Raw genomic sequence first — 25,868 nt, forward strand, 5'->3', positions numbered from 1 at the left:
TTATAAATGGTAAATGGATGTTTTGCTGGTTCATTTTTGTGTTTGAAACCTAACAGAATTTTTTTTTGTGATCGAAAACCCTGATGATTTATCATTTATGACAAGTGCCGTGCATGTCTCTCTGATCACCGGTTCTCAAGCCTGGTTTATTTGTGTTGAACACTATATTGTTTGCAGAGTCTAAAAACCTACTGTTAATTCATTTTAATTTGTATTCAGATGTGAATCATCAAAGTGAAACTAAAACCCTGCCTAGTGGCATTTTGAAAAATGTTGTCCTTAACAAAAAGCATTAACCTGTTGCAAGACCTGTCACATATTAATGTATTTAATGTATTAAATATTTAAGTGAAATATAGGCCTAATTACATGTAGGCATATGTATTTTTTTATTTTTATATATGTAATTTTACTAAGGTGGTGTTTTAAATCTAACTGAACAATTCTTTTTTGGGTTACAGGCTAATGGTTAATGCTTGGTTAACAAGTGGCAGTTATCATTCAAACAATATTCAAAATAAACTATCTTCAATTTTAGGGGTAAAATTTTTGCCCAATGTGTTATTCCATGCCCCTGAGGAGTAGACGATGTTTGCAGTATAAACCAGTACAGAATAATCACACATGCCGATCAAAAATTATGTGAAAAAACGCATGCATTTGGATATTCAGAGATTGGTTTTAGGCCTCCCTCATATGTGGAAATAACTCAGATATAAAACATGTAAACAGGCAGATCGGATTTATTGAGGCATTCTGTTTTGTACATCTTTAAACTTGCGACAATGTGTTACTTCTCCGCCGTTAAATGATGTAGAAGTAAGAGCGTGTGTGGAGACGCCAATATGGTAAAAAACAGTAACAGAGGAAAGATAGAAGGTGAAAAGTGGTCAGTCACCACTATTTGCTTCCACCAGACCTGAGATCTTTCTTTTACCCACAAATTTCTCTGAATGGTGGAGGACACCATAGGCGCAAGCTGCGATGACGACCCTTTCTCTCCTCCTCCGCCTCAAAAGAATTTTAAAGTTGGGCGAACTTCGCATATTTCACAGAGCTAAAAGCAAGATAATTTCTTCCATCGTGGCTAGTGTGGCACAGATGCTAGAACCCGCCTTCACGCATGCGCGATATCATACATTGTATGGCAAGTTTAAACACATGAATCGGATATGGGTCACAATTAAAAGAATTTGTAAACAGACAAGGCAAAAAAATCAGATATAGGCAACGAATTGGAATTGGGCATCAAGACCTGACACGGGGCCAAAGTGGCACAAATCAAAATCGAAAAGGTCAGATTCTACGCGGTTTGGGCTTTTCACACTGTCAAGACTAAAACAGATCTGAGTCAAATGTTGGCAAAAAATCTGATTTGAGCCACATTTGCCTGCAGTGTAAACGTACCTCAGTCCCACTTGTCAACAATGTACAATACATGATACACACACATGCAAACACACACAAATGAACGTTATGAAAACCATAGTTTGTTGTACAGTTGGCGGTTCACTTCCATTATTTGGTATGATTGCATTTATACCAAAAGTGAACCGGAACAGAGTTTACATGAACCGTACCCCAGACCACCTCTTCCAGGCGGACTTGGGTCGGGTTGGGTTGGACGGATGCTCACCCAAGTTCAGAAGACACCATCACACTAGCTTAACACACCGTACTCTGATGTCAAACGAACCCAGGTGTGAACCAAAAGTGCTAGTGTGAAAGGACGATTATATAAAAACCATTTACACCTGCATGTAGAGTCGTCCACTTGTGATCGGATTGTCAAAATCATGTTTTAAAGCAGATTTAAACAGGCTTCGGTGAAGAAACTGCACTTTTTGACATTCCTAGATATTGTATTACATTTTGTTTTATTGACTTGTCTTGAGTTAGCAGTGGTGCAGGTGAGTGCACAGTTCAGATTTTTGTAAGCAATAAATAAAATTTTAGTATGCTTTTCACCAAACTCTAATTTATATCCTCAGGTTTACATGGAATATACTTTTGCATCTTTTTTCAAAATCTAAATTTCTATCGCAGCATGAACAAACAATAACTGAAACAACAATTTGTGCTTGATCTGACCTTGAAATACCTCAATCCTCCAGGTCAAGCTTTGATTGCTGAACAGAAAGCGCAGGTCACTCTAGCGGTTGTGTTGATACAAGTTGACACTGATCTGGAATCTGTTCAGGAAGCTCCTTCTCAAAGCCACAACAAACATTCTCCTTTCACGCTATGCCGCAAATGAGCCAATTCATTTCCAGCCGATAAGAGCTCACGAGAGGCCTGATTTCAGCTTAATCACTTCATATTCTTGGCGAACGTTTGTGGGTATGTTGTTCAAACGTTGCCTCCCTGTGTTGTGTGAGAGCTCTTAGTCATTCTTCGAAAGATGTGTGTGTGTGTGTGTTAATGAGAGTGCACAGGGAGCCGGGCTGTTTAACAGGAGTCATGTCTTTGTGTTGGCCTGCGTGGAGCGCTTTAGTTAACAGTGAATAATGGTGCTTGATTACAGCCCATGAGACGGCACATTGCTTAAAATCAATTCTCAATGCAATTACCCACCGCAAACGCCTCCCCTCTCTGCCGGACAGAATAGGAAGTGATTGTGTCAAAGGACAACATCATCTCTGCAAATGACTTGTTGCCTCTTCATATAGAGCCATTAGATGTGGCAGAATATCAGTCAGGAGGCCTTTCAGAGCTTGTATGTACATATTCCCACCTTAGAGCGTACCGACGTGCTAACATGGTGATTTATTTGTAGACACTCTGGGAGAGATGCTTATCGGGCTGTACAGTCAAGTCCAATAACAAACACACACGCACAATTGAATTATTGATATCTGTTCAGCTTTGCTGTTTTTGTGTGTCTCTCTTAGTCCTTTTATAGATGGAGATTTGGTTTGTTGTGTGGAAGTCAGTGTTTCAATGGATTTCTTGGTTGCTGTTTGACTCTGCTGTTTGAAAATGTTAATGGCGTGTATTACCAGCCGCTCACTTTTTCCTCAGCACAGCAAAGTTCTCCTCCTTTTTTAAAAAATGCCTTTGTAAAAGCATAATTATCTTTAACCAAACAAATCAGCTATGTGGAAAATAATAGTCAGGGCTCTATTTTAACTATCTAGGTGCAAAGTCTAAAGCACAAGGTGCAAAAGCACTAAGGGCGTGTCCGAATCCACTTTTGCTATTTTAAGGATGGAAGAATACGGTTTGTGCATGGTCTAACAGGGTTGTGCTTATTCTCTTAATGATTTAAGGGTGTGCTTTGAGCATCACATGCAATAAACCAATCAGAGTCTCATCTATCATTCCCTTCAAGAATCAGTTGTGCCGTGCCATGGCGCATTTGCTATTTACATGACGGATTTTGTAATGGTAAAAAACTGAATGGACAAACTGAACGCTTCACTAGCGAGAAAACAGTTAAACAGACCATCTGCAGTGCGAGGATAAACTTTTTTGCAGTTCCTCTTTACTTTCTCTTTACTCTTTATTTTACTCCTTTACCTTCGTGGATAAGGAAATGTGTTGTACGCACTCCACGGAAGACATCCATTAGCCTACATATAACAATTTTGTTTGTTAATTGCAAAGATTTGTTTCAAAACTATTTCTGAATTTATTTATTCATTTCCAAGTAAATAAATGAACAATAATAACCTAGTGTGGTCAAAAAAGCAGTTTTATATACACACCTATTCTTATTTGGGGATGCAGACGTCTCCAAAACTCGACAGGTGGACAAATCTAAACTTGTTTTTAATAAAAACAAATATAAATATGCATATAATAAATAATACTCCTAAAAATTATAACATTATACAAATGCAAATTGTCATGAATAAACTGAAAAAAGCCCTTCCGACATAAAGAAGATATGCTGTATTGCTGTACATCCTGTGTGTATTAAGCGTTTAAACCTGCAAAGGTGCATAACTAACGCGCTCTGCACTGGACTTTAGACCAGCTTTTACTTTCAATTACATTCAGCTTTTACCAGTCAATTGTGCGGTCTATGATAGGGCCATCAAAATTACAATTAAAATTTTTGGCACACAGAAAAAAATATGAATAGACAATTTTCTTAACTGATTTAATACTAAAAAGAACTATAATCCCACAAAGTAATGCGAATGATAAATTTAGCCTGTTTTTCATTTAAAGTTGTTGGTTGCGTAAATAGTTGTTAAACTATTTCCTAACTTTAATAAGAAGCAATTGAATCATAATTTGATGTTAAAACAGCTATCATAACATTATTTATCAACATGTGGACATTTTTGGATTTTCTGAAATTATTGAAATTAAAAATGTAAAACAAAATATGTTAGGACCATTGTTATTGTTTACATTTTTCAAAATGGTTTATAGAAACAAACGAAATCAACTTAATTGCTGACTTTGCGTAGATTTGTAAATATTACAATATTTTGAGAGTGTATGGTGATCAGCTCAGTTACATAATTTGTAATGCTTTAGTACTGGGTGGAGCTAAACATCTTTTAAGGCACACTTTACTTATTGTGACTTATTGATTGGTGGATTTTTTCTGTAAAGCATGATGCGAAGTGTAGTTTTTTATACTCAAAACCAATAATAAACGGAGTTATTAAATACAGAGGTTCAACAAAAGTACACTAACATTTAAGCCAAAAGCTTTTATGTTACTTATTTTAATAAGTTCATTGGGTTTCAACTTTTTTCAGGTTATAAAAAGTTTAGCTTCACATTTTTAGTCAGTTTGACTAATGTAAGTTGAGATGACTAAAAAAATTAATTCATATAAAAAAATAAGGCTGTAAGATTTTGTACAATGTATATACAATGAAATTGACAACAACAGAGTTCACAAATCAGTCACTTTTAAAAATAAATTTCCCTGTGAATGGGTGACATGGTGGCTCAATGGTTAGCACTGTCGCCTCACCGCAAGAAGGTCGATGGTTTGAGTCCCGGCCGGGCCAGTTGTCATTTCTGTGTAGAGTTTGCATGTTTTCCCAATGTTGGTGTGGGTTTGCTCCGGGTGCTCCAGTTTCCCCCACAGTCCAAAGACTTGCGCTATAAGTGAATCAAAACTAAAATGTTCGTAGTGTATTAGTGTGTGCAAGGGTGTGTGAGTGTTTCCCATTACTGGGTTGCAGCTGGAAGGGCATCCACTGTGTAAAACATATGCTGGATAAGTTGGCAGTTCATTCCACTGTGACAAAAAAAGATCCTACCGTAGTACTTATTACTGAATCTACTTCTCGGTGGTAATGTTTTTCATCCCTAACATGCTAAGTATGACAACTAACCCCAGTCTTCTCTCTATAACAAAGGCAATTATGTGTTTTTTCAGGTTGGGGATGAGATTCACTGTCCACTCAAAGGTTATTTGCCAGGAAAAAAACTGAGGAGCAAGTGCAGGTCAGTGTGTGTGTGCATGTGTTTGTGTGTGTGTCTTCTGTCTCCACTGGAGGTGGGTGTTTGTCTGCTTTGTGTCCAATTCATTAGTTATTTTATCAGGCTTTGAGTGATGGATGTGTCTCTTTGGAAACCACTTGTAAATTGTGGTGGTGTCTTTACAGCCTGTAACTCACTTGTTTGTAGGTTAAACGCATAGACACACAAATAGACACACACACAGTTCAGCAGCTGCACATTTGACCCTCAAGCTCCACTTTAACAACAATACTGACCAATCCTGATTTGACTAGATTTCTGCCATATTATTGAAGTTTCAAGGAAAGTGGCTAAAAACAAAACCCTGCAATACTAAACGTTTAGTGTTTACTTGTGTTTCAAAGTCAATTGTATCACTTTCAACTGTAAAATGGCCTATTTAAAGAGCGTGTTTGATTAAGCAAAATAGCATAAGGAATTGTCAGTTCTTTCTTTTTTGCTGTGATGTGAGATTTAAGGTAACAGCATCCATGTTTGACTGTTCATACGTCTAAAACCTTTGCATTCTTCTCTTGCATTCACAGTCAGGGTCGTTTTTCCCCCTCTCTCTCCTTTGCTGTGAAATGTCAAATGGAAATTGTTTATTACCCAATAGATGAAGGCAACATCAGGATCACATGATACATAGAGTCATTGTTGCATAGAGAGGAATTGTGAGTGTGTGTGCATGTGTGTTGGGGGGGGGGGGGTGTGTATGTACTTGTAATCGGCTGGTGGTTCAGAGAAAATAGAGGTCTGAAGATGAAAAAGATGGACACATTTGCAGTCCCCCTTTCTCCGAGATTTACTGTCAGCTTTGTCACTGAGACCAAGTGTTCATCACATAAATACAAAAAGACATAGTGCAAGGTGGGTTTTTTGAATTACTTACAGAGGGCCTGAGATGTGATGTCATTAAACCCCTCTTTATAACTGTTAGAAATGCTATAAAAGGTCTTGCCAAACACACTCTTTAAAAATCTTTTTTTTTTTTTAAATAACATTATTAACTTTGAAAGTAAAACACTGTTTGCATAAATTGTGCATAATGTTAAATAAAGGCCATTGTAAGCTGAGAAAATATGATTTATATTTCCTTCTATGCTAATGAAGGACTACTGAGACATTCCAAGCATGGGATGGGTCCTCCTGGTGAGGCAGAGTTCCTCACAGCTCCGATACACATCTCTGCCATTTGCCTACAGTAACCATGTGCTCTTTACCATACACAATTTATCTGCTTGTGTTCTTCTTTCAGATAACTTTGTCATGTTTGGTCATTTTGGTCATTTGACAGTTTATGACTTCAGTGTTGTAGTGATGAAATGAACAGAGACATCGATTAATTGTGTTTCAATCTACAATATATTTACTATTGTTGGGTCATGGCCTGAGGAGAGTATGTTAATGTACTTCTCCCCCACTTCATCTCTTCAACTTTGTTCTCATGTTCAGCTGGTTTTGGGGGTTGGTTTTCACTTATGTTTGACAATGCTTTGCTCAGGGTATAATAAGGAAAGGTAACTGTTGATCGGGGAGAATGGCTTTTACTCTGCATCTCCCGCACACTGGTGCGTAGCCTCATATGCTAACAAAGGCAGTTTCACTGTCTTTGTTGCTCAGCAGTGCATATGTTACAGCTAATTTCTTTATACAGTATGTTAGTTTGTTTCATTCTAATGTCTGTATATTTAAACATGTAACTTAATAAACAACTTTGCCTGCTTTAAGACGTAGAGATTCTTTCTCTTTATCAATGATGATAACAACTTTAATGGAGTCAGATTAATTACAATAGAGTCAGATAAATAATGGATTTAAACACGCCATCCTTCAACTGCTTTCTGTTTCCGATCATTGGTTCAGAATAGCAGCGTAAGCTTCAAGCCTTACACCATCATGGTACATGTTAATTGGTTAGGATAAATTGTCAATAGTGTTTGTGTGTGAATGAGAGTGTATGGTTGTTTCCCAGTGATGAGTTGCAGCTGGAAAAACTTCTGCTGCGTAAAACATATGCTGGATAGTTTGGTGGTTCAGTCTGCTGTGGCCACCCCAGATATATAAAGGGACTAAGCTGAAAAGAAAATGAATGATTGTTAAATAAATACATTATTTCCAAGAAACAAAAGGTATGAATTTTGGTCAGTTTTTTTTTTTTTTTTTTTTTTAAATAAATGTATTTTAGTTTTTTACATTATAGGCCTTAAAGGCCATTATATACACATGAGAACATTTATCAAAAAAGTTATCTTTGGAAACTTATGATTAAAATAGATAAGAGATACAAATCTAAAAGTATGAAAATAAAATATATAAACTATATCAATCTAAAAGTATGAATATAAAAATTTTGTCAGTTACAGTTTTGTCTTCAGAAATTGACTCACAACAGAAAATGGACACAATAACTCATATTTTAATTTGTTGTGACTAAAAATAGAGTTATTTCACCCAATACTGATATATTGAAACTGATATACTGATATATTGCAATTGTGTTGTCTAAAAATGATCTAAAACATTTTTATTTTACATAGAGAAGAAATGTCAGCTGTAGATTACAGAATTTAACATATACTGCATTTTACTCAACTACACACATATAAATCGTAAATCCAGAGAATGTCAGTAATCTCTTTATTGTTTCAATTACAGTGTATGTGAATGTAATATGCATAAAGAAAATAATATAAAATAATTAAAATTAAAAATTGCATTTAAACTATACAAAGGGGCAGGATATGACATGCTCTTTATGCTGTTTCTTATTGCAGCTTTTAAAAATAATTTTCAAAATTTTAATGAAAGCTGAAATACAATTTTAATAATAAATAAAATAGAAAAATAGCATGAGAATATTTTTATTTTTATTTTAAAAAGTTGTTTTTGAAACTAATGAATATTATAGATGTAAATCATAAACTTACTCTATAAAGACTAATATACTTTAATATACAAATATACTAATATAAATATTAATATTACTAATATACATAAAAGAAAACTAATAAAATGATCTAATAATCTAATAATCAATATTATAGTATTTATAAAAGTATGCCAAAAATACTAACATAACAGTCCATACATGCAGATGAAGACAACTTATTTGCCCTTCTGGGAATTTTTTTTATATTTTCCTAATGATGTTTAACAGAGCAAAATATTGTTCACAGCATTTCCTATAGTATATATTTTCTGGAAAAAGTCTTATTTGTTTTATTTCAGTTAGTATAAAAGCAGGTTTTTTTTTGTTCAACCATTTTTAAGGTCAATATTATTAGCCCCCTTTAGCAATATTTTTACGATTGTCTAGAACAAACCATAGTTACACAATGACTTTCCTAATTACCCTAATTTGCCTAATTAACCTAATTTGTTAAGCCTTTAAATGTCACTTTAAGCTATATAGAAGTGTTTTGAAAAATAACTAGTAAAATATTATGTACTGTCATCATGGCAAAGATAATTGAAATTAGTTATTAGAAATAAGTTATTAAAACTATTATGTTTAGAAATGTGTTGAAAATGTCTTCTCTTCCTTAAACAGAAATTGGGGACAAAATATATACAAGGGGCTAATAATTCTGACTTCAACTGTATTTGTTGTTATGAACTATCCTTTTTAAAACCATATTTACAAAATCAGTCCAATAAAAACATCATTAGCAGGTTTAACACACTTTGAATCCCCTTTCCTTTTCATTACCATCCGCCCCTCGATGTTCGCCCTGCTCTCAGTGCAGGTTTTGCCTGTAAGACAGGGCTCAGAGCCAGTGTTCCTGCGTCCCGCTGTGTTTACATGGAATCCTGGGGAGACTCCAAAGGTTTCCGGCCTGCGAGACTCAATAATGTGAAGCCTGAAGCGCGAGGCCCACATGGGCACGTCTATGACTGACAGCATCCGTATTTACACACACAAACGCTGTCACCATCACATGAACAGCATCGGCCAGAAGGAGGTAGGGAAAACCCATATGATCACCAAAACATTACCTTACGCACACACACATGCATGACTCACACCAACATCCGGGACTCACACACTGGCCCAAAGTGGATCTGTGGAGATGCATATTTTTGCATGTATTTGCATAGATAATCAGTTTATAAAAGTCGGCTGTATTTTATTTATTTATTTGGTATGAATTGTACATGTTATGGGGTCCGGATGTGAAAAGAACTATAGGTGCTTCTGAATACCAAGTAGATCTATGACAGGTTTGAAGTTGTGTCCTTGGTTCTGCAGTTCGGGCTTGGCAACTCCTGAAAATAAGAGGATACAGGTTTGGTCAGTTTTTTAAATTGAACAGCACTGTAATTTATAACATCACTTGACTTGTCCTGGTTGCTCCAATTTCACTGAATATTAGTTCTTTCCCTGCCATTGATAAGATATCTTGTCAATAAGAGACAATGCTTCCCGGCCCTTAAGGAGTTTTTTTATGGTGGTCACAAAATCAAACAAATCAAACCACAATATAGGCACCATGTTTAGGTGTATTATATGGTAAGGGAAGCATTTTCTGGGCAGCACGATGGCGCAGTGGGTAACGCTCTCACAACACAACAAGAAGGTCCCTGGTTCAAGCCTTAGATGGGTCAGTTGGCATTTCTGTGTGATGTTCTCCCCGTGTTTGCGTAGAATTTCTCCAGGTGCTCCGGTTTCCTCCTCAAGTCCAAAGACATTTGCTATAGGTGAATTGGGAAAGCAAAATTGTCCGTAGTGTATGTGTGTGAATGCAAGAGTATATGGGTGTTTCCTAGTGATGGGTTTTTCCGCTTTGTAAAACATATGCTGGATAAGTTGGCGGTTCATTCTGCTGTGGCGACCCCAGATTAAAAAAGGGACTAAGCTGAAAAGAAAATGAATGAATGAACCATGTTCTGAATCACTTACTGGACTACTGGTTCTTCTGGATATGAAGTACAAATACAATCACTGCAGATTGTAAAGAAATCAGTGTAGATCAGATCACATATAATAAGAGATTGTAAAAATGAAGAGGTGTGCTGATGGATTTGGTCTCTACTCATTTTTTTTTACCATTTTTCACAAGCTTCTAGTTGTAGATAATAGTCAAATAATCAGTTTACATTTACATTTAGTCATTTAGCAGACGCTTTATCCAAAGCGACTTACAAATGAGGACAAGGAAGCAATTTACACAACCAAGAGCAACAATGAATAAGTGCTATAGACAAGTTTCAGGTCTGTAAAGTCTGAGAAGGGAAGTATTAGTAGTATTAGTTTTTTTTTTTTTTTTTTTTTTGTACAGTTAGTGTGATATTCAGAGAGGCAATTGCAGATTAGGAAGTGTAGTGGAGACTAAATAGTTGGGTTTTTAGTCGTTTCTTGAAAATAGCGAATGACTCTGCTGTTCTGATGCAGTTAGGGAGTTCATTCCACCAACTGGGCAGATTGAGCGTGAGCGTGAGCGAAAGTGATTTCTTCCCTCTTTGGGATGGAACCACGAGGCGACGTTCATTAACAGAACGCAAGTTTCTGGAGGGCACATAGATCTGCAGAAGTGAGAGCAGATAAGAAGGAGCAAGGCCAGAAGTCACTTTGTAGGCAAACATCAGAGCTTTGAATTTGATGCGAGCAGCAACTGGCAGCCAGTGCAAACGGACTAGCAGCGGAGTGCTCGTTTAGTTTCATTGAAGACCACTCGTGCTGCTGCATTCTGGAGTAGTTGAAGAGGCTTGATAGAGTTAGCTGGAAGCCCAGCTAGTAGAGAGTTGCAGTAATCCAGTTTGGAGAGAACAAGAGCTTGAACAAGGAGTTGAGCTGCATGTTCAGATAAGAAGGGTCGGATCTTTCTGATGTTATAGAGTGCGAATCTGCACGATCGAGCAGTTCTAGAAATGTGGTCAGAGAAGTTTAGCTGGTCATCAATCGTTACTCCAAGGCTTTTCACCATTTTGGATGCAGTAATGGTTGCCCCATCCATCTGGATTAAAAAGTTATGGTGTAGAGTCGAGCTATAGCGTCGAGCTTGAGCTATAGCTACAGTGTATAATACTTTGAAAATGAGAAATATGCTACTTTGGAAAAAAGTTTGTTTTTTATTTGTCAAAAGTGGTATTTTTGATGAAACCTAACTGCATTCACATGGTGATAAAACATGACCCCATATGCTTGAAGTTGTGCAATTTTATTTAATGAAGTTCTTAACATAAGTACGAGAGAAGCCTGATCAGTCAGCTGGGTCAGCAAATCATCACAAGCGTATATAAGCAGTGGTCTTTGCACTGTTTTTAGTCTACTTTTGTTCCGGCATCCCTCAACCTCCCTATCTCCTCCTCTGTTTTGTCAAAATGTCTTTAAAAGGGGGAGAGGGAGCTTGAGTCAAGCATCGAGCCTCCTCCAAGATCTGGAGGTCCGAGCTCTCTTTGGGGTTGATAGCTTAGGCCCCCCGCTTCATGACAACAATGGCAAAATCATTTACCAGGTTGACACAATTGATTGAACAGGTGAACTCATGAAAAAGTAAAGGCTTGTTTTAATGGCCACTTTATTAGGTACACCTGTCCAACAGCTCGTCAACACAAACTTCTGATCACCCAATTACACTTTGAATGTGGCATGTTTGTTGGTGCCAGATGGTCTGAGTATTTCAGAAACTGCTGATCCACTGGGGATTTGACGCACAACCATCTCTAGGGTTTACAGAGAATTATCCAAGAAAAAGAAAAAATATCCAGTAAGCGGCAGTTCTGTGGGCACAAATGCCTTGTTAATGCCAGAGGTTAGAGGAGAATGGCCAGACTGGTTCGAGCTGATAGAAAGGCAGCAGTAACTCAAATAACCACTTGTTACACCGCAATATGCAGAAGAGCATCTCTGAACGCACAACACGTCAAACCTTGAGGTGGATAGGCTATAGTAGCAAAAGACCCCACTGGGTGCCATTCCTGTCAGCTAAGAACAGGAAACTGAGGCTAGAATTCAAACAGGCTCCCCAAAATTGGACAATAGAAGATTGGAGAAACGTTGCCTGGTCTGACGAGTCTCGATATCTGCTGCGACATTTGGATTTTTCTTGGCACACTTTTGCCTATTAATACCAACCGATACCAATCGTAAAAAGCTTAAACAACAGGAAAACAAGACCAGCAATACAGTAGTTCCATGATATTGTGCAAAAATCAGTGCGATTGCAGGGTGTTAAGTTTAATTAAATGAATGCAGTTACAAAACTTAACTTTGCCCTCAGCCAAAGCAGTAAAGCTTGGAACAAATATATGATTCTTAAGACAAAAGATTTCCTGTTTATATATACACACAATACAACATTATATATCCTGTTTAACAACAAAAGTTACTGTATTCTCATGTCTACTTGACTTTATTCTCAGTTGATTTTATGTTGTATATGCATTTATATTTCAAAATGGCCATCAAAATGCATGTAATGAAGCATACAGTAGATGTTGACTGCAAATACGAATGTTTATTAATGTGTGAAGCATCACTATATTATTACCCAGAATTAATTGTCATAATTATGAGTATTGTAAAACCCAGGATTATGTGTTAAGAATAACCCAGGGTGAACTTTTTTAAGAATAAAAAGTCTTAAAAACAAGCAAGAAACCCGTTCTTATAGAGCATGACTAATGGGATGGCTGGAGGAAGGGAAAGCTGTGGTTTAGCCAGAACTACAGTTGCTCTCCTGCTGCTCTACATATGTACACCCAGCACGAGTCCAGCGGCCCTCCTCTCTCGTCTGCCGCTCGCCGTATGACCATCTTGCCTTAGACGTCCTCTCCACCTCTCCATCTCTCATATCTCTTTCATTTCTGCCTGAAGTCCACGCAGCTCTCCTCAATCTATCTCCTGCAATCTCGCTCCTTCCTGCTGTAGCTCCATCCATCTCCCGCAATCTCTGAACATGCCTGTGTTCTCATTTATAAACACCTTTGCTTTCAACTGTTTCAAACCCAGCGCTTACTGTTTTCTGTCTTCTCTGAGAGTGCCTGTAGATGTAGTGTTCTGATATTGCATATTGCATATGGCATGATATTGTGCTGCTCATGTTGAGTGATAAACTCCAAACCAACATCACATTTCATATGTGAGTGAGAATTTAGAAGATTTTACAATGATTTCTACAATAGGCCATGTTCACTGACAGGGATTTAGCATTTTTATTTTGTAAGTTTATTTCGTAGCCATCATTCAAAACTGTGTACTCAGTAAGAAGATCAAATTTGAATTTTGTAAATGTTTTCCCCAAAATTATTGATTACACGGGGTGTCGCGGTGGCGCAGTGGGTCATGCAATCACCTCACAACAATAAGGTTGCTGGTTCGAGCCTCTGCTGGGTCAGTTAGCATTTCTGTGTGGAGTTTGCATGTTCTTCCCATTTTGGCATAGGTTTCCTCCAGGTGGTCCAGTTTTTTCCACAGTCCAAAGACACGCACTATAGGTGAATTGGGTAAACAAAATTGGCCATAGTGTATGAGTGCGTGTGTAAAGCAAGTGTGTATGGGTGTTTCCCAATGTTGAACATATGCTGGATAAGTTGGCAGTTCATTCCAAGGTGGAATAATAAAAGGACCAATAAATGAATGAATGAATGAATGAATCAATCAATCAATCAATCAATCGATCGATTATACTACAAAACATACCTTTCATTTGTTTCTGTTTGATCCTTTTAAACTTCCTGGAAAAATGCATCATTGTATTTCTAAAAAGTACCAAAGTGTACCTCATAGTACCTCAAAGGTATTAATTATGTACATTGGGTATTAATATGTACATCTGAATTAGAAATATGGACCTGTTAGGTACAAAAATTGATGATGATAACAGTTCTGTCTGGTTCTCGAATCTGATTGGCTGATAGCTGTGATATATTTGAGTAATATCAGCACCTGTACAGCCTCTTTACCCTTTGTGTATTAATCCGCCTACATACAGCTAGCAAAAAGCAGACAGATCCAAAGTTTAAAAGATGCTTGCTCAGCTGTTAAACTGTCAGCTTATGATTTGAATCCAACGCGGAAGAAAGTAGTTCCTCATACAAAAGGGTTTTTGAGACTCTCCATGTTTGATTTTGTTTTTATATACACAATTATGCCATCAAACTGTTGTATAAACGCAATATCACACTCGTAGCTGTGCTATATGGCTGTATTTCAGCACTGGTGGGGTGGTGGGGGCACTAACGCACGCCTCCAACCAGTGCCAATATACAGCCATATCGCACTGCTACTCGTGTGATATTGCATATATATATATATATATATATATATATATATATATATATATATATATATATATATATATTATTTTTTTTTTTTTTTTTTTTTAATGGCTAAGGGGAAAGAAAAAATGACCATTAACCTTAAGATCATTCTTAAGGTCATTCTTGAGATTCTAGCAAAATTGACTAAAAAACACCATGTATATTCATCTACTGACCCTTATTTTTTTTAGCATTATTATCTTTTTTAAGGGTTATGAGGTACAAAGATTTATTTATTTATTTATTTTCCTTCAGTTTAGTCCATAATTTATCAGGGGTCACCACAGCGCAATGAATTGCTAACTATTCCAGCATATGATTTATGCAGCGGATGACCTTCCAGCCACAATCCACCACTGGAAAACAACCATAAACTCTTGCATTCACACATACACTTATAGTGCTTTGGGCAATTTTGTTCATCTAATTTGGCGATGCAGTGGCGCAGTAGTTAGTGCTGTCGCCTCACAGCAAAAAGGACGCTTGGTCGCTGGGTCGCTGGTTCGAGCCTTGGCTGGGTCAGTTGGCGTTTCTGTGTGGAGTTTGCATGTTCTCCCTGTGTTCGCGTGGGTTTCCTCCGGGTGCTCCAGTTTCCCCCACAGTCCAAAGACATGAGGCACAGGTGAATTGGGTAGGCAAAATTTTCCTTAGTGTATGAGTGTGTATGTGAATGAGTGTGTTTGGATGTTTCCCAGAGATGGGTTGTGGCTGGAAGGGCATCTACTGCGTAAAAATGTGCTGGATAAGTTGGTGGTTCATTCCGCTGTGGCAACCCCGGATTAATAAAGGAACTAAGCCAAAAAGAAATGAATAAATGAATGAATGTTTATACAATTCACATATAGCGCTTGTCTTTGCACTGTTAATGATTTTTGTAAATTACACAGTATTTGACTGTAATCTTTACTGTATTTTTACTGTAGGACACTTATGCAGCATGTTACTGTGTTTTAAAGTTTCATTACTGTATATTTTACAGTAAATATATACATTAAATTCTGTAAATAAATTAAGAGCAAGATAAATGGTGCTGTAAGTTTTAAATACAGTATTTTTGCTGTAACTGATTTACTTACTGCCAAACTGCGGTATTTATTTTTTTAAACATGATCAAGATTCTTACAGAGTTGGAACAAAGTCCCCTTTTTTAAATGCATTCTGAAATTTGTAATAAACTGTAAATGCTAAGGGAAGCATTGCTGTATGAGAGGCTTCTCTCTTTCTCTCTTGGATAGGTTAGAAAGGGTATTGATCCGCCAGTGGTGTCCAGTGGTTTATTTACCCACAACAAATCGATGCTGTGCTCAGCTGTGGGATTCTCTGACCTGATCCTTCATAGAACATGTGCTGTTACACTCAAATTACAAGCATCTTCAAGAGATCAGATATATGAGGTGCTCTATTGCCCTATTCAGCTGAAAAAATATATACAACACTGATGCATTATATATAAATACATATAACACTTCTCTTCATTTAGAAGACACTTTTATCCAAAGCCACTTACAGTAGCTGCTTTTCTGGCAGGGATGGTCCCGTCGGAGGAACCCAAGGTTAAGTGGCGTGTTCAGTGGCACAATGGTGATCACACATACTGTAGGCTGCTCTTTGCAGGATTCAGACCTGCTACATTGTGGTTATCGGTGCTTGTCATTAACTATTACACCACCCACAGTTTGACCCATCTGGTAGCCGTGAATTTGCCAAGAAAATCATGTTCCCGGATCAACACGTTTTGTTTGTCCTGTTGCAGTTCTAACCCTAATGTCCCTGATATGTTCACAGCAAAGTCATTTTTCATTCTTCTTTCATTTAGGAGTGTATTACCTGAGTATTGCTGTCAGCAAACATCCCTCAAATATGTAAATAAAAGCTGCATGTTTTCCCCACTTATTAATCAAATAAACTTACTACTAAAAATCCAGCAGTGAGAAAACAACAGCATCTGATAATAACAATGTGGATATCTGAATGAGTTCAAAAATCTGCCACTCTATTCAAGTCACATTTAATTAAAAAAAACAGTTTGTTGCCGTTGAATACAATATCATTAGCTCTCCTGTGAAAGTTTAATTATTCCTCAAATTTTTCCCAAGTGATCTTAAACAGAGCATGGACAAAGTCTCTCTTTCATTAAGTTTGTGTGGAATGAAAAAAAGAAAAAAAAAAAAAAAAAAATATATATATATATATATATATATATATATATATATATATATATATATATATATATATATATATATATATAAGCAATATCACACGAGTAGCAGTGCGATATGGCTGTATATCGGCACTGGTTGGAGGCGTGTGTTAGTGCCCCCACCAGTGCCTATATACAGCCATATCGCACAGCTACGAGTGTGATATTGCGTTTACACAACAGTTTGATGGCATAATTGTGTATATAAAAACAAAATCAAACATGGAGAGTCTCAAAAACCCTTTTGTATGAGGAACTACTTTCTTCTGCGTTGGATTCAAATCATAAGCTGACAGTTAAACAGCTGAGCAAGCATCTTTTAAACTTTAGATCTGTCTGCTTTTTGCTGGCTGTATGTAGGTGGAGTAATACACAAAGGGTAAAGAGGCTGAACGGGTGCTGTTATTACTTAAATATATCACATATATATATACATATATATATATATATATATATATATATATATATATATATATATATATATATATATATATATATATTTTTTTTTTTTTTTTTTTTTACTGCTAAGGTCAATAATATTACACTTATTATTTATTTATAATTTAGGATTTTTTATGACTTTATGAAATTATTATTAGTAATTTTCTATACTCTACATAACATAACACCATGGTCCAGGTATTGCCTAATAAACCTAACATGCCTAATTAACCTACAGTAGTTAAGTTTTTAAATTGCTCTCTCTTTAAACTTGTATCTTGCAGCTAGTATAATATTATGTACTGTCATCATAGCAAAGACCAAATAAATGAGTTGTTAGAAATTAGTTATTACTTTCTTCCTATTAGTTTGTATTAGTTCCTATTTTTGCTAGCTGTTACTATTGTCCTCTGTTTAAAACAAAGCACAGGCGCATTCAAGGTAATACGTCAGAGGCACAACCAAATACAACACATGCCCCCTATACTGACACTGAGGAGAAGAAACTGTTGAATAAGGTAATTATTTTTGTTTTATGTGCACAAAAAAGTATTTTTCGTAGCTTGTTAATATTACGATTGAACCACTGAAGGCATATGGTCTGTTTTAAGGATGTATTGTGGAAGCTTTCTAGACTTTGAAGACAGTAGAAAATGACATGAGGGTGAGTAATAAATAATGTCATTTTCTTTTTTGGATGTTGATTTGGAAACACGTTACATTCATGCATTTGGCAAATATTTATATCCAGTTTCCCAAGGTATACATTTATTCACTTTATTTTACAATGGTGATCTCTTGATCTTAGCTTTGCAAGTTTTCAGGATGTTTTTTATAATCAAAAGTTCAGATTTATTATTTTATTAAGACATTTCTTACTCTGTAAATTTGGCAATTTCAAATGAGTTGACGGAGTTTTGATGTTGAGAATCTGGACTTAAGATTTAGTGCTCTTGGATGTAGCTGTACTTCATTAAACAATCAACAAAGTGCATTGCAAATAAATTGTAAAATTTAATGGCAAAGCATTAAGATCATGGGTTAGTCTATAAACTTATAGCCTATACCACCATAACTGCCCTCCACTCTTCAAACATACACATGAAAATGACATCTTCAACCTAATTGATTGCCACACTTCCACTCTTTTGAGCTTAGATTCAAGCCTGGTTTCATTTTAAAGTTCAAAACATTAAATAAAGTAAAAGTTAATTTGCCTTTAAGTTTATGAAAATAATAAAACATAAATGTGTATTTTAGTATATTACATAAAATTTGTATTTTATATGTAAAATATGTATTTTATGAAACCTGTTTTAGTCAAAAAATCAAAGCTAAATTTGAACAAATCATATTCCATATTAATATCCAAGATGATATTTAAACAAATTTGCTTTCAGCAAATTTTTGTTTGGCCACTGTACCTGACATGACCATCAGTTGACATCCAAACTTACATTGACCATACAATGGTGTCCCCTATTTCTGTGAATGTTTTGTGCAATATTGAAACATGTAACCTTGGAATGTTTCATACTTTTGACAATATTTGTAAAAGAGTCATCATATTCTGAAGTACTATGCACAGTTTGGTGGTAATTGACTTGAATTTAGCCACTAACAGACTTGTTTTATTTTACATGTGGATTGCTTTAGCAAAGTAATGCTTTACAACTCTAAATATCACAAATTAATAAATAACTATTACTCAGTAATATCTATTTGAAAAACAGTTTATGTGCACCAGATATTGAAACTAGAAATGTTAAGCTTTCAAATTATATATAGTTTATCATGATTGCTTTATGTTTTAAGTATAATACCATAGTTTAAAAATGTAACCACAAATTGTCCAACAGGTTGAACTGTGACATTAAATGCCTACTTCAGTGAACAGAACCTGTAGAGGCTGTGAATAACATCTAATAAAGTTGTAAACAACGTTCAGTTTGTTTTCACAGAACGATTCAGAGCCATGCGGGAAGTATGATTTAGTTGTTTGAGGGAATCGGATAATGACAATTGTCTCATTTTATCAGTAAATAAAACTGTTCAATAATGTTGTCAATGACAACCATTTTACCATATGTTTGAGAATAACATTAATAAAAGCCAATTCATATAAATTTTTATTTTACACCTACAGAATCGTGAGAAAATCGTGATCTTATTTTTGGGCAAAAAAACATTGTGATTCTCATTTTAGCCAGAATCGTGCAGCCCTACTTAGACCTTCCCAGCGATATATAGTTTGTCATGATTAGATTAGGATTTATTTGCAATGTAGTGAAGTAAACTTAAGCTTAAAGCATTATACTGGGTCATAAAATACAGCCATGGCATTGTTTTTTTGGGGGGTGGGGGTGTTTATTTTTTACAGGTGGCAGATAACAAGGATACAATACCAGCCTCTGAGTGAGACCACAGAGAAGAGGCAGCACAAACAAGCTGAAAACTTCCAGCTAAAGAGGCTGCAGGTTTGTTTTTCCGAGTCTGTTTAGGACCGCTAGAGTCACACAGACCTCCACCCTGCCGGTGCATATGGCTAATAATCACACTTTTCAGCACCTCTTCACTCGCTTTGTTGTATCCTCCTTCCTTGTAATCACTTTCTCACTGTGTGTGCGGCTCATAAGCACCGGCCGCTCTCAGCGTGTGTCAGCACTATATGGCGCTGTGTGTGAGAGTGTGTATGTGTGTGTATGTCACAGTAACCAGTGGCTAGAAGCTCAACCGGCCTGCTGCTCACAGAGGGAGTTATATATGTAATTACAGCGTGACCCCTGCTGACCCCGGCCGTCTCGTGTCAGCGGTGTGTGTCGGCCGCACCGCTCCTGCTACCGTCTTGTTAACCAAAATGCCGAGGAGGGGACGCTATTTAGGGGTGAGACATGGACACTCAGCAGAGCATTAGAGCAGTTCACACCGCTTGTCCATCTGCCAGCTCTGACTGAATACACACACACACACACACACACACACACACACACACAAGAGCATTTGAAGTTAATAATTAGGTATAGTTATTTCTCTAGTGAAATCTGATTGGATGAACTTCAGTACAATCAAGGTTGTTGAATAGAGTAGCCCATATACATGCGGTATGTCAATGCATGTCAAATAATACTACAGTAAAATCATTCAAATATGTGTACTTTTAAATATACTTTTAATTTAATAGTTTTAAAGCATTAAAGGGACAAAGTAAAAAAGTTATTAAATTCCGCACAATGAAAACTTTTTATCTTTTCTGCTGAAATAAAGCAATTTTTGCTTTTAACAGATTTGAAGTAGACTTTCACCTTTAAAATTCATGTCCTATTGTACCTGTCATTATATTTTGTAATGGAGTGGAGTAGAATAGAGTGTACAGAAAAGTGTTAGGGGGAAGGTGAGACAGGTGTTTTATTATCTATCTATCTATCTATCTATCTATCTATCTATCTATCTATCTATCTATCTATCTATCTATCTATCTATCTATCTATCTGTCTGTCTGTCTGTCTGTCTGTCTGTCTGTCTGTCTGTCTGTCTGTCTGTCTGTCTGTCTGTCTGTCTGTCTGTCTGTCTGTTTGTCTGTCTGTCTGTCTGTCTGTCTGTCTGTCTGTCGGTCGGTTGGTCGGTCGGTCGGTCGGTCTTTCTGTCTTTCTGTGTGTGTGTGTGTGTGTGTGTGTGTGTGTGTGTGTGTGTGTGTGTGTGTGTGTGTGTGTGTGTGTACAATTGAAACCAGAAGTTTACATACACAAAAGGCACATAACCATTTAAAAAAGTCTGATGTAAATGTGACTTAACATTTTCTCTTTTAGGTAAGTTAGGATTATAAAATGTGTTTCTGAATGCTTAATAGCAAAACAATGAGAGAGATATTTTTTGGGAATCTGTTATAACTTTTCTTGAAAGTCAAGTTTACATACAATAAGATGAATATGCAAGGTTTTGGAAGTTTCTGATTGGCTAATTGACAACATTTGAGTTCATTGAAGGCACAAATTATAATAATAATTATTATTGTTATTAATAATAACAACTGTAGAATAGTATTTAAGGAAATCCTCACACACACTGCTTCCTTGTGTGACAGCATGGGGAAATCAATAAGCCAGAATCAACAAAAAAGCCAGATTACAATTTGCTAAATTACACTGGGAAAAGGAATAATTTTTGGAGACATTTCCTGTGGTCTGATGGAACTAAGATTGAACTGTTTGGCCATAATGACCAGTGTTACATTTGGAGGACAAATAGGAAAGCTTACAAGCTTAGGAACACCATCCCAACTGTGAAGTATGGGATGGCAGCATCATGTTGTGGGGCTGTTTTGCTGCAGGAGGGACTGGTCCACTTCACAGCATAGATGGCATCATGAAGAACGAACATTATGTAGAAATACTGCAGAAACATCTCAAGACATCAGCCAGGAAATTTAAACTTGGCCACAAATGGGTCTTCCAAACAGACCATGACCCTAAGCATACTGCTAAATAAGTTAAAATGTGATTTAAGGACAACAGAGTAAATGTTTTTGAGTGGACATCACAAAGCCCTGATCTCAATCCTACAGAAAATTTGTAGGCAGAGTTGAAAAAGCTTGTGGGAGCAAAACAGCCTACAAATCTAACTCAGTTACACCAGTTCTGTGTGGACAAATTATAAGACTTTCTATCAGAAATACTGTGAAGATTTCCTGAATCTGTTACACATAATTTGGGAAATATTTACAGTATATAGTTGGTCAAAATTCTTAGCCCCCCTCTGAATGTTTTTCTCTTTATATATATATATATATATATATATATATATATATATATATATATATATATATATATATATATATATATATATATATATATATATATATATATATATATATATATATATATATATTCCTTACACCTGTATATTTTCTTTTATTTTCTTATATATTTACTTTTTTAAAACAAAATAATTACAATACAGTAATGCTGTGGAATATTTTTGTATTTTTGAATAGAAATATATTATAGAATATTTAAGGATATAGATAGCATGGCCATCTAAAAAAAATAATAACTTAATAACTAAACTAAAATATGTCAATAAATGTCATTAAAAAATTATTTCATGTCACGGATGTTTAAAACATTGATCATTTGATGACATATTAAAAGTTTTTTCCTTTCAAATATTTAAAAAGCACATGGCAGAATAAGCATTTTCATTTTCCAGTAGTTTCATTTTTCAGTGAATAAATCTTTTAAAATCAATGACGGTCGCTAGAAGATTATTTCAGCCATTTTATAACATATTTTTAAAAATATAATAATAGTGATTTTTTAATTGTGATAATATACCATTTCAAAATTTTTCCGTAAATCTGAATTTTATCAGTTGGTATAGTCTTCATTGTCATTCAGAAATCATTGAAATATTAGGATTTGATACCGAAGAAAGCATTTCTTATTAATATGATTTTGTGAACAGTTGAGTCGCTTAACATTTTTTACCAAAAAAAATTCTAAATTTTTATTGTTGAATGAAAAGTTATGAGAACAGCATTTAACATTAAAAAATAATGTATTATCTATTTAATGTGTCCTTGCTAAAGGCAGTCATTTCTGACTAACCATCCTCTTTTAAATGGTAGACGCTTATTTAGCAACTCGTGTGTTTGCGATTAAGGATCAAATCTAGAATATCTCTTCCACTAAAGATAACCACAAACCCTTTTTTTACTTCTAAATCAAAAACCACCATTCTTAAAACCCATATTTCTCCTGAGGGAATCCCCGAGGGAAGCCATGGCTTAAAAATGCTAATTCTCTTTTGCATTTTAGGACTACAAACAGAACAGCTCTATATATTGGCTAATTATATGCAGATCGAGGCATTTTGTGCGGGTTTCTGATGAGAATATAACTTCAGAAGTTCACAACTCCTCACGCAGCCTCAGCCTTTAATAGCTGCTAGCAGCTCCGTGTATCAAAACACAGCATCTCGTTCCTGCCAAAGCTATCAATGGTCCTGTCTATCTTGCTGCGTTTCAGCCCATTGTGTTGTGAATTTGTAATTCTAGGCAATGGTGAATTGCAGTGATTATGTAGCCGTAATTTAACCAGGATGATGTGTTTAATTGAATTGTTGCTCCCTGATGTTCCTCTCTAGCGAGAATGCTGTTGTGTTGACAGATGTGTTTTGTCTGTGAATGCTTGTTGTTGTTTTCTTCCTTTCATCCCTTGCTGTGTACGTCTGTTTGCGCGACTATGCGCTTTCTTCCCGAGTTTGTGACCTTGGATGTTTTCTTTAAATGTTAATGTCTAGACTTCTGATATATTTCTATAGCGTGTGTGCGAGGACATTTTGCACTCGAGTACACAGTGTTGCCTTCATACCATTTTCTTTGGGTTGACGGCTATTTCTTCTGCAAAGTGCAGTGCTGAGAACCTATTTCACTGCAGTCGTCACCCTCCCCCACATCTCTCCATGTAAACACACACTCGCTTTCCTCTCCCTCTTCTTCAGCGCTCTCCCTTTCAGTCTACAGGCTCGTCTTTGCCAGCCCCATCTCTGATATCCACTTTTCTCCACCTTCCCTCTCTCGCCATCACCTTCTTTCTCTCCCGCTCATTTCCCTCCATCTCGGCGGAGGGGCAATTACCCCAGCGTCTCTAAACGCCGGCGATCTGAGCATCCTTGCGCTATGCATTGTCTGCAGCAATTTACCAGCCGCATCTCCAGATGAATGCCTCCATTCACAATTACACCCCCTCCATTAGCTGCTGTCGCTGCTATGTTTGGAGGGGAGGGGGTGTTTGTTGTCTTGTTTTTTCTTTTTTCTTCTTCACGTCTGTAAAAAAAAAGCAATTAAATGTGGACAAAGCAAGTGAGGATGGAATCGTGCCCTCTTTCCACTCTTCGAATCAAGAAACTAAGTTTTTAGGCCTCTTTCGCAATGTTTCCTGTTCTTTGCTTGTCTTGGTCTCTTTTTTTGGGGTTTGCATTTGTCTGTGTTTTCACTTTGGCCACATTCACAAAGCAGCAGAAGTTCAAAAAGCCAGTTCAAAAGCATGTCAGTGTTTTACAGGAGTGATCTCCTACACTTTATTTTCTGGTCTCACAACCATATTCTGGTCTCTGTGTTAACAACCATAGTAGACATCTTGTCATCTGTCATGTTGTACAGTGTGAAAGATCCACTCCATGCTGAAAATACTGTGTAGCATGTTTTGGTTATTGATGCGAGGTTTCATCACAGATTTCAACATGAGCTGTGTGCCATCTGAAGTTTTAGGTTTAGATGCTGTCTTTGACTAGAGTGCCAGACAGATTTGTGGTCTCCATATTTAACTCCTTTGGTTCTGCTCACTTGCCCTGGCCAGGATTCAAACCTGTACTTTCATTACGGCACACTATCAGGAACACTAAAACCCACAGGTCTTTAGTCTAGGTTCTAAGTCTAATAAGAGCTGTGCATGATAAACTTACTTACCTGGCCTGAAGAAGGGCACTACCAGTTGACACCAGGAGCTACAGTCAGTCATGGGAGTGACTGATACATGGGGCTGCAATTTTTAGAAGCCTTGTAAGTGAACCCTACTGACATTCCTGTTTTAAACCCACTATGGGACGGGCAAGAAATACTGAAAGAAATATGACGCATGTCTCATCTTAAGTTGTAAGTCCAATCACTATCTTTGGCTGAGCTCCAGATTGTTTGGTGGTCTCCACATACAACTTAAATTCCAGAAATCTTGGGACATATAAACAATAAAACAGTAAAATCAAGAATATTAAATTTGTTTATTTTCTTGAACTTTTATTTTTAATTGTCAAAAGTAAAAATGAAAGAATGCCAATGTTTTTAGTAAAAAAATTAATTGTTTTCTGGATTTTTTTTTTTTTTTTTTTTTTTTGATGTCTGAAACAGCCCAAAAATAGTGGGACAGGCACTGTGTCACTTTAACTTTACTTTAAATATAAAGTTTAATAATCTGGAAATTGATGACTTAGTTTTCAATAGGACACAGACAAGTGTCTCCATTCTATGTCTACAAAACCAAGCTGCTGTAACACCTGCAGAATTAGACTTTGTCTAATAACCACAGATTTACTGTGAAAGACATCATCTTGATGTTTGCTTTCTGCGGCTGTTGCTCATGAAAGTCTGGATGGTCACTCTGAACTTTGAGAATGAGTTCTCAATGTCTGTTTTTCTTAGAAACTAGCTAACATATGAACCCAACACACAACTCTCTTCTGTTTTTAATGATCCAAGATCAGTTCTGGCCCTGAGAACCAGCAGCATCCCTACTGCACACAACCGATGTACAGCTTTCACCATCAACAACAAGTCAAGTGGCATTTCTTGATGCAGCAGCTGACTGTGATCAGTCGCAGTTTATTTTTCTCCTGAATTCATGTGGCTTTATTAAACAGTACAACAAAACAGTTTTTCATGCAGTGTCATCTGAGGCTAAAGGTGAAGCACATTCAGCTGAGGTTTCGTCTATACAGATTTTTTTATTTTCATTTGATTTACTCAATGTTGACTGTT

At 36.4% G+C, this 25,868-nt stretch overlaps 2 protein-coding genes across 19 annotated transcripts in view; one reads left to right on the plus strand and one right to left on the minus strand.

Annotated features, from left to right (window-relative positions):
- Positions 1–25,868, minus strand: part of fbxl4 (F-box and leucine-rich repeat protein 4) — a 420,342-nt gene that overhangs the window by 359,281 nt on the left and 35,193 nt on the right. The gene's annotated exons all lie outside the window — the stretch shown is intronic.
- Positions 1–25,868, plus strand: part of pou3f2b (POU class 3 homeobox 2b) — a 343,731-nt gene that overhangs the window by 276,542 nt on the left and 41,321 nt on the right. For 11 of the 17 annotated variants that reach the window (XM_087285087.1, XM_087285089.1, XM_087285091.1 and 8 more), the window contains one exon: positions 5,351–5,418. In XM_087285087.1, the coding sequence (XP_087141213.1) occupies positions 5,351–5,418 (68 nt within the window). Of the gene's footprint in view, positions 1–5,350; positions 5,788–5,869; positions 7,164–25,868 lie in introns of those variants that run through there. The other 6 variants (XM_087285096.1, XM_087285097.1, XM_087285099.1 and 3 more) reach the window with 4 other exon arrangements.

Source organism: Danio rerio, chromosome 16, assembly GCF_052040795.2.
Source record: "Danio rerio strain M-AB ecotype USA chromosome 16, GRCz13ab, whole genome shotgun sequence".
NCBI classification, from domain to species: Eukaryota; Metazoa; Chordata; class Actinopteri; order Cypriniformes; family Danionidae; genus Danio; species Danio rerio.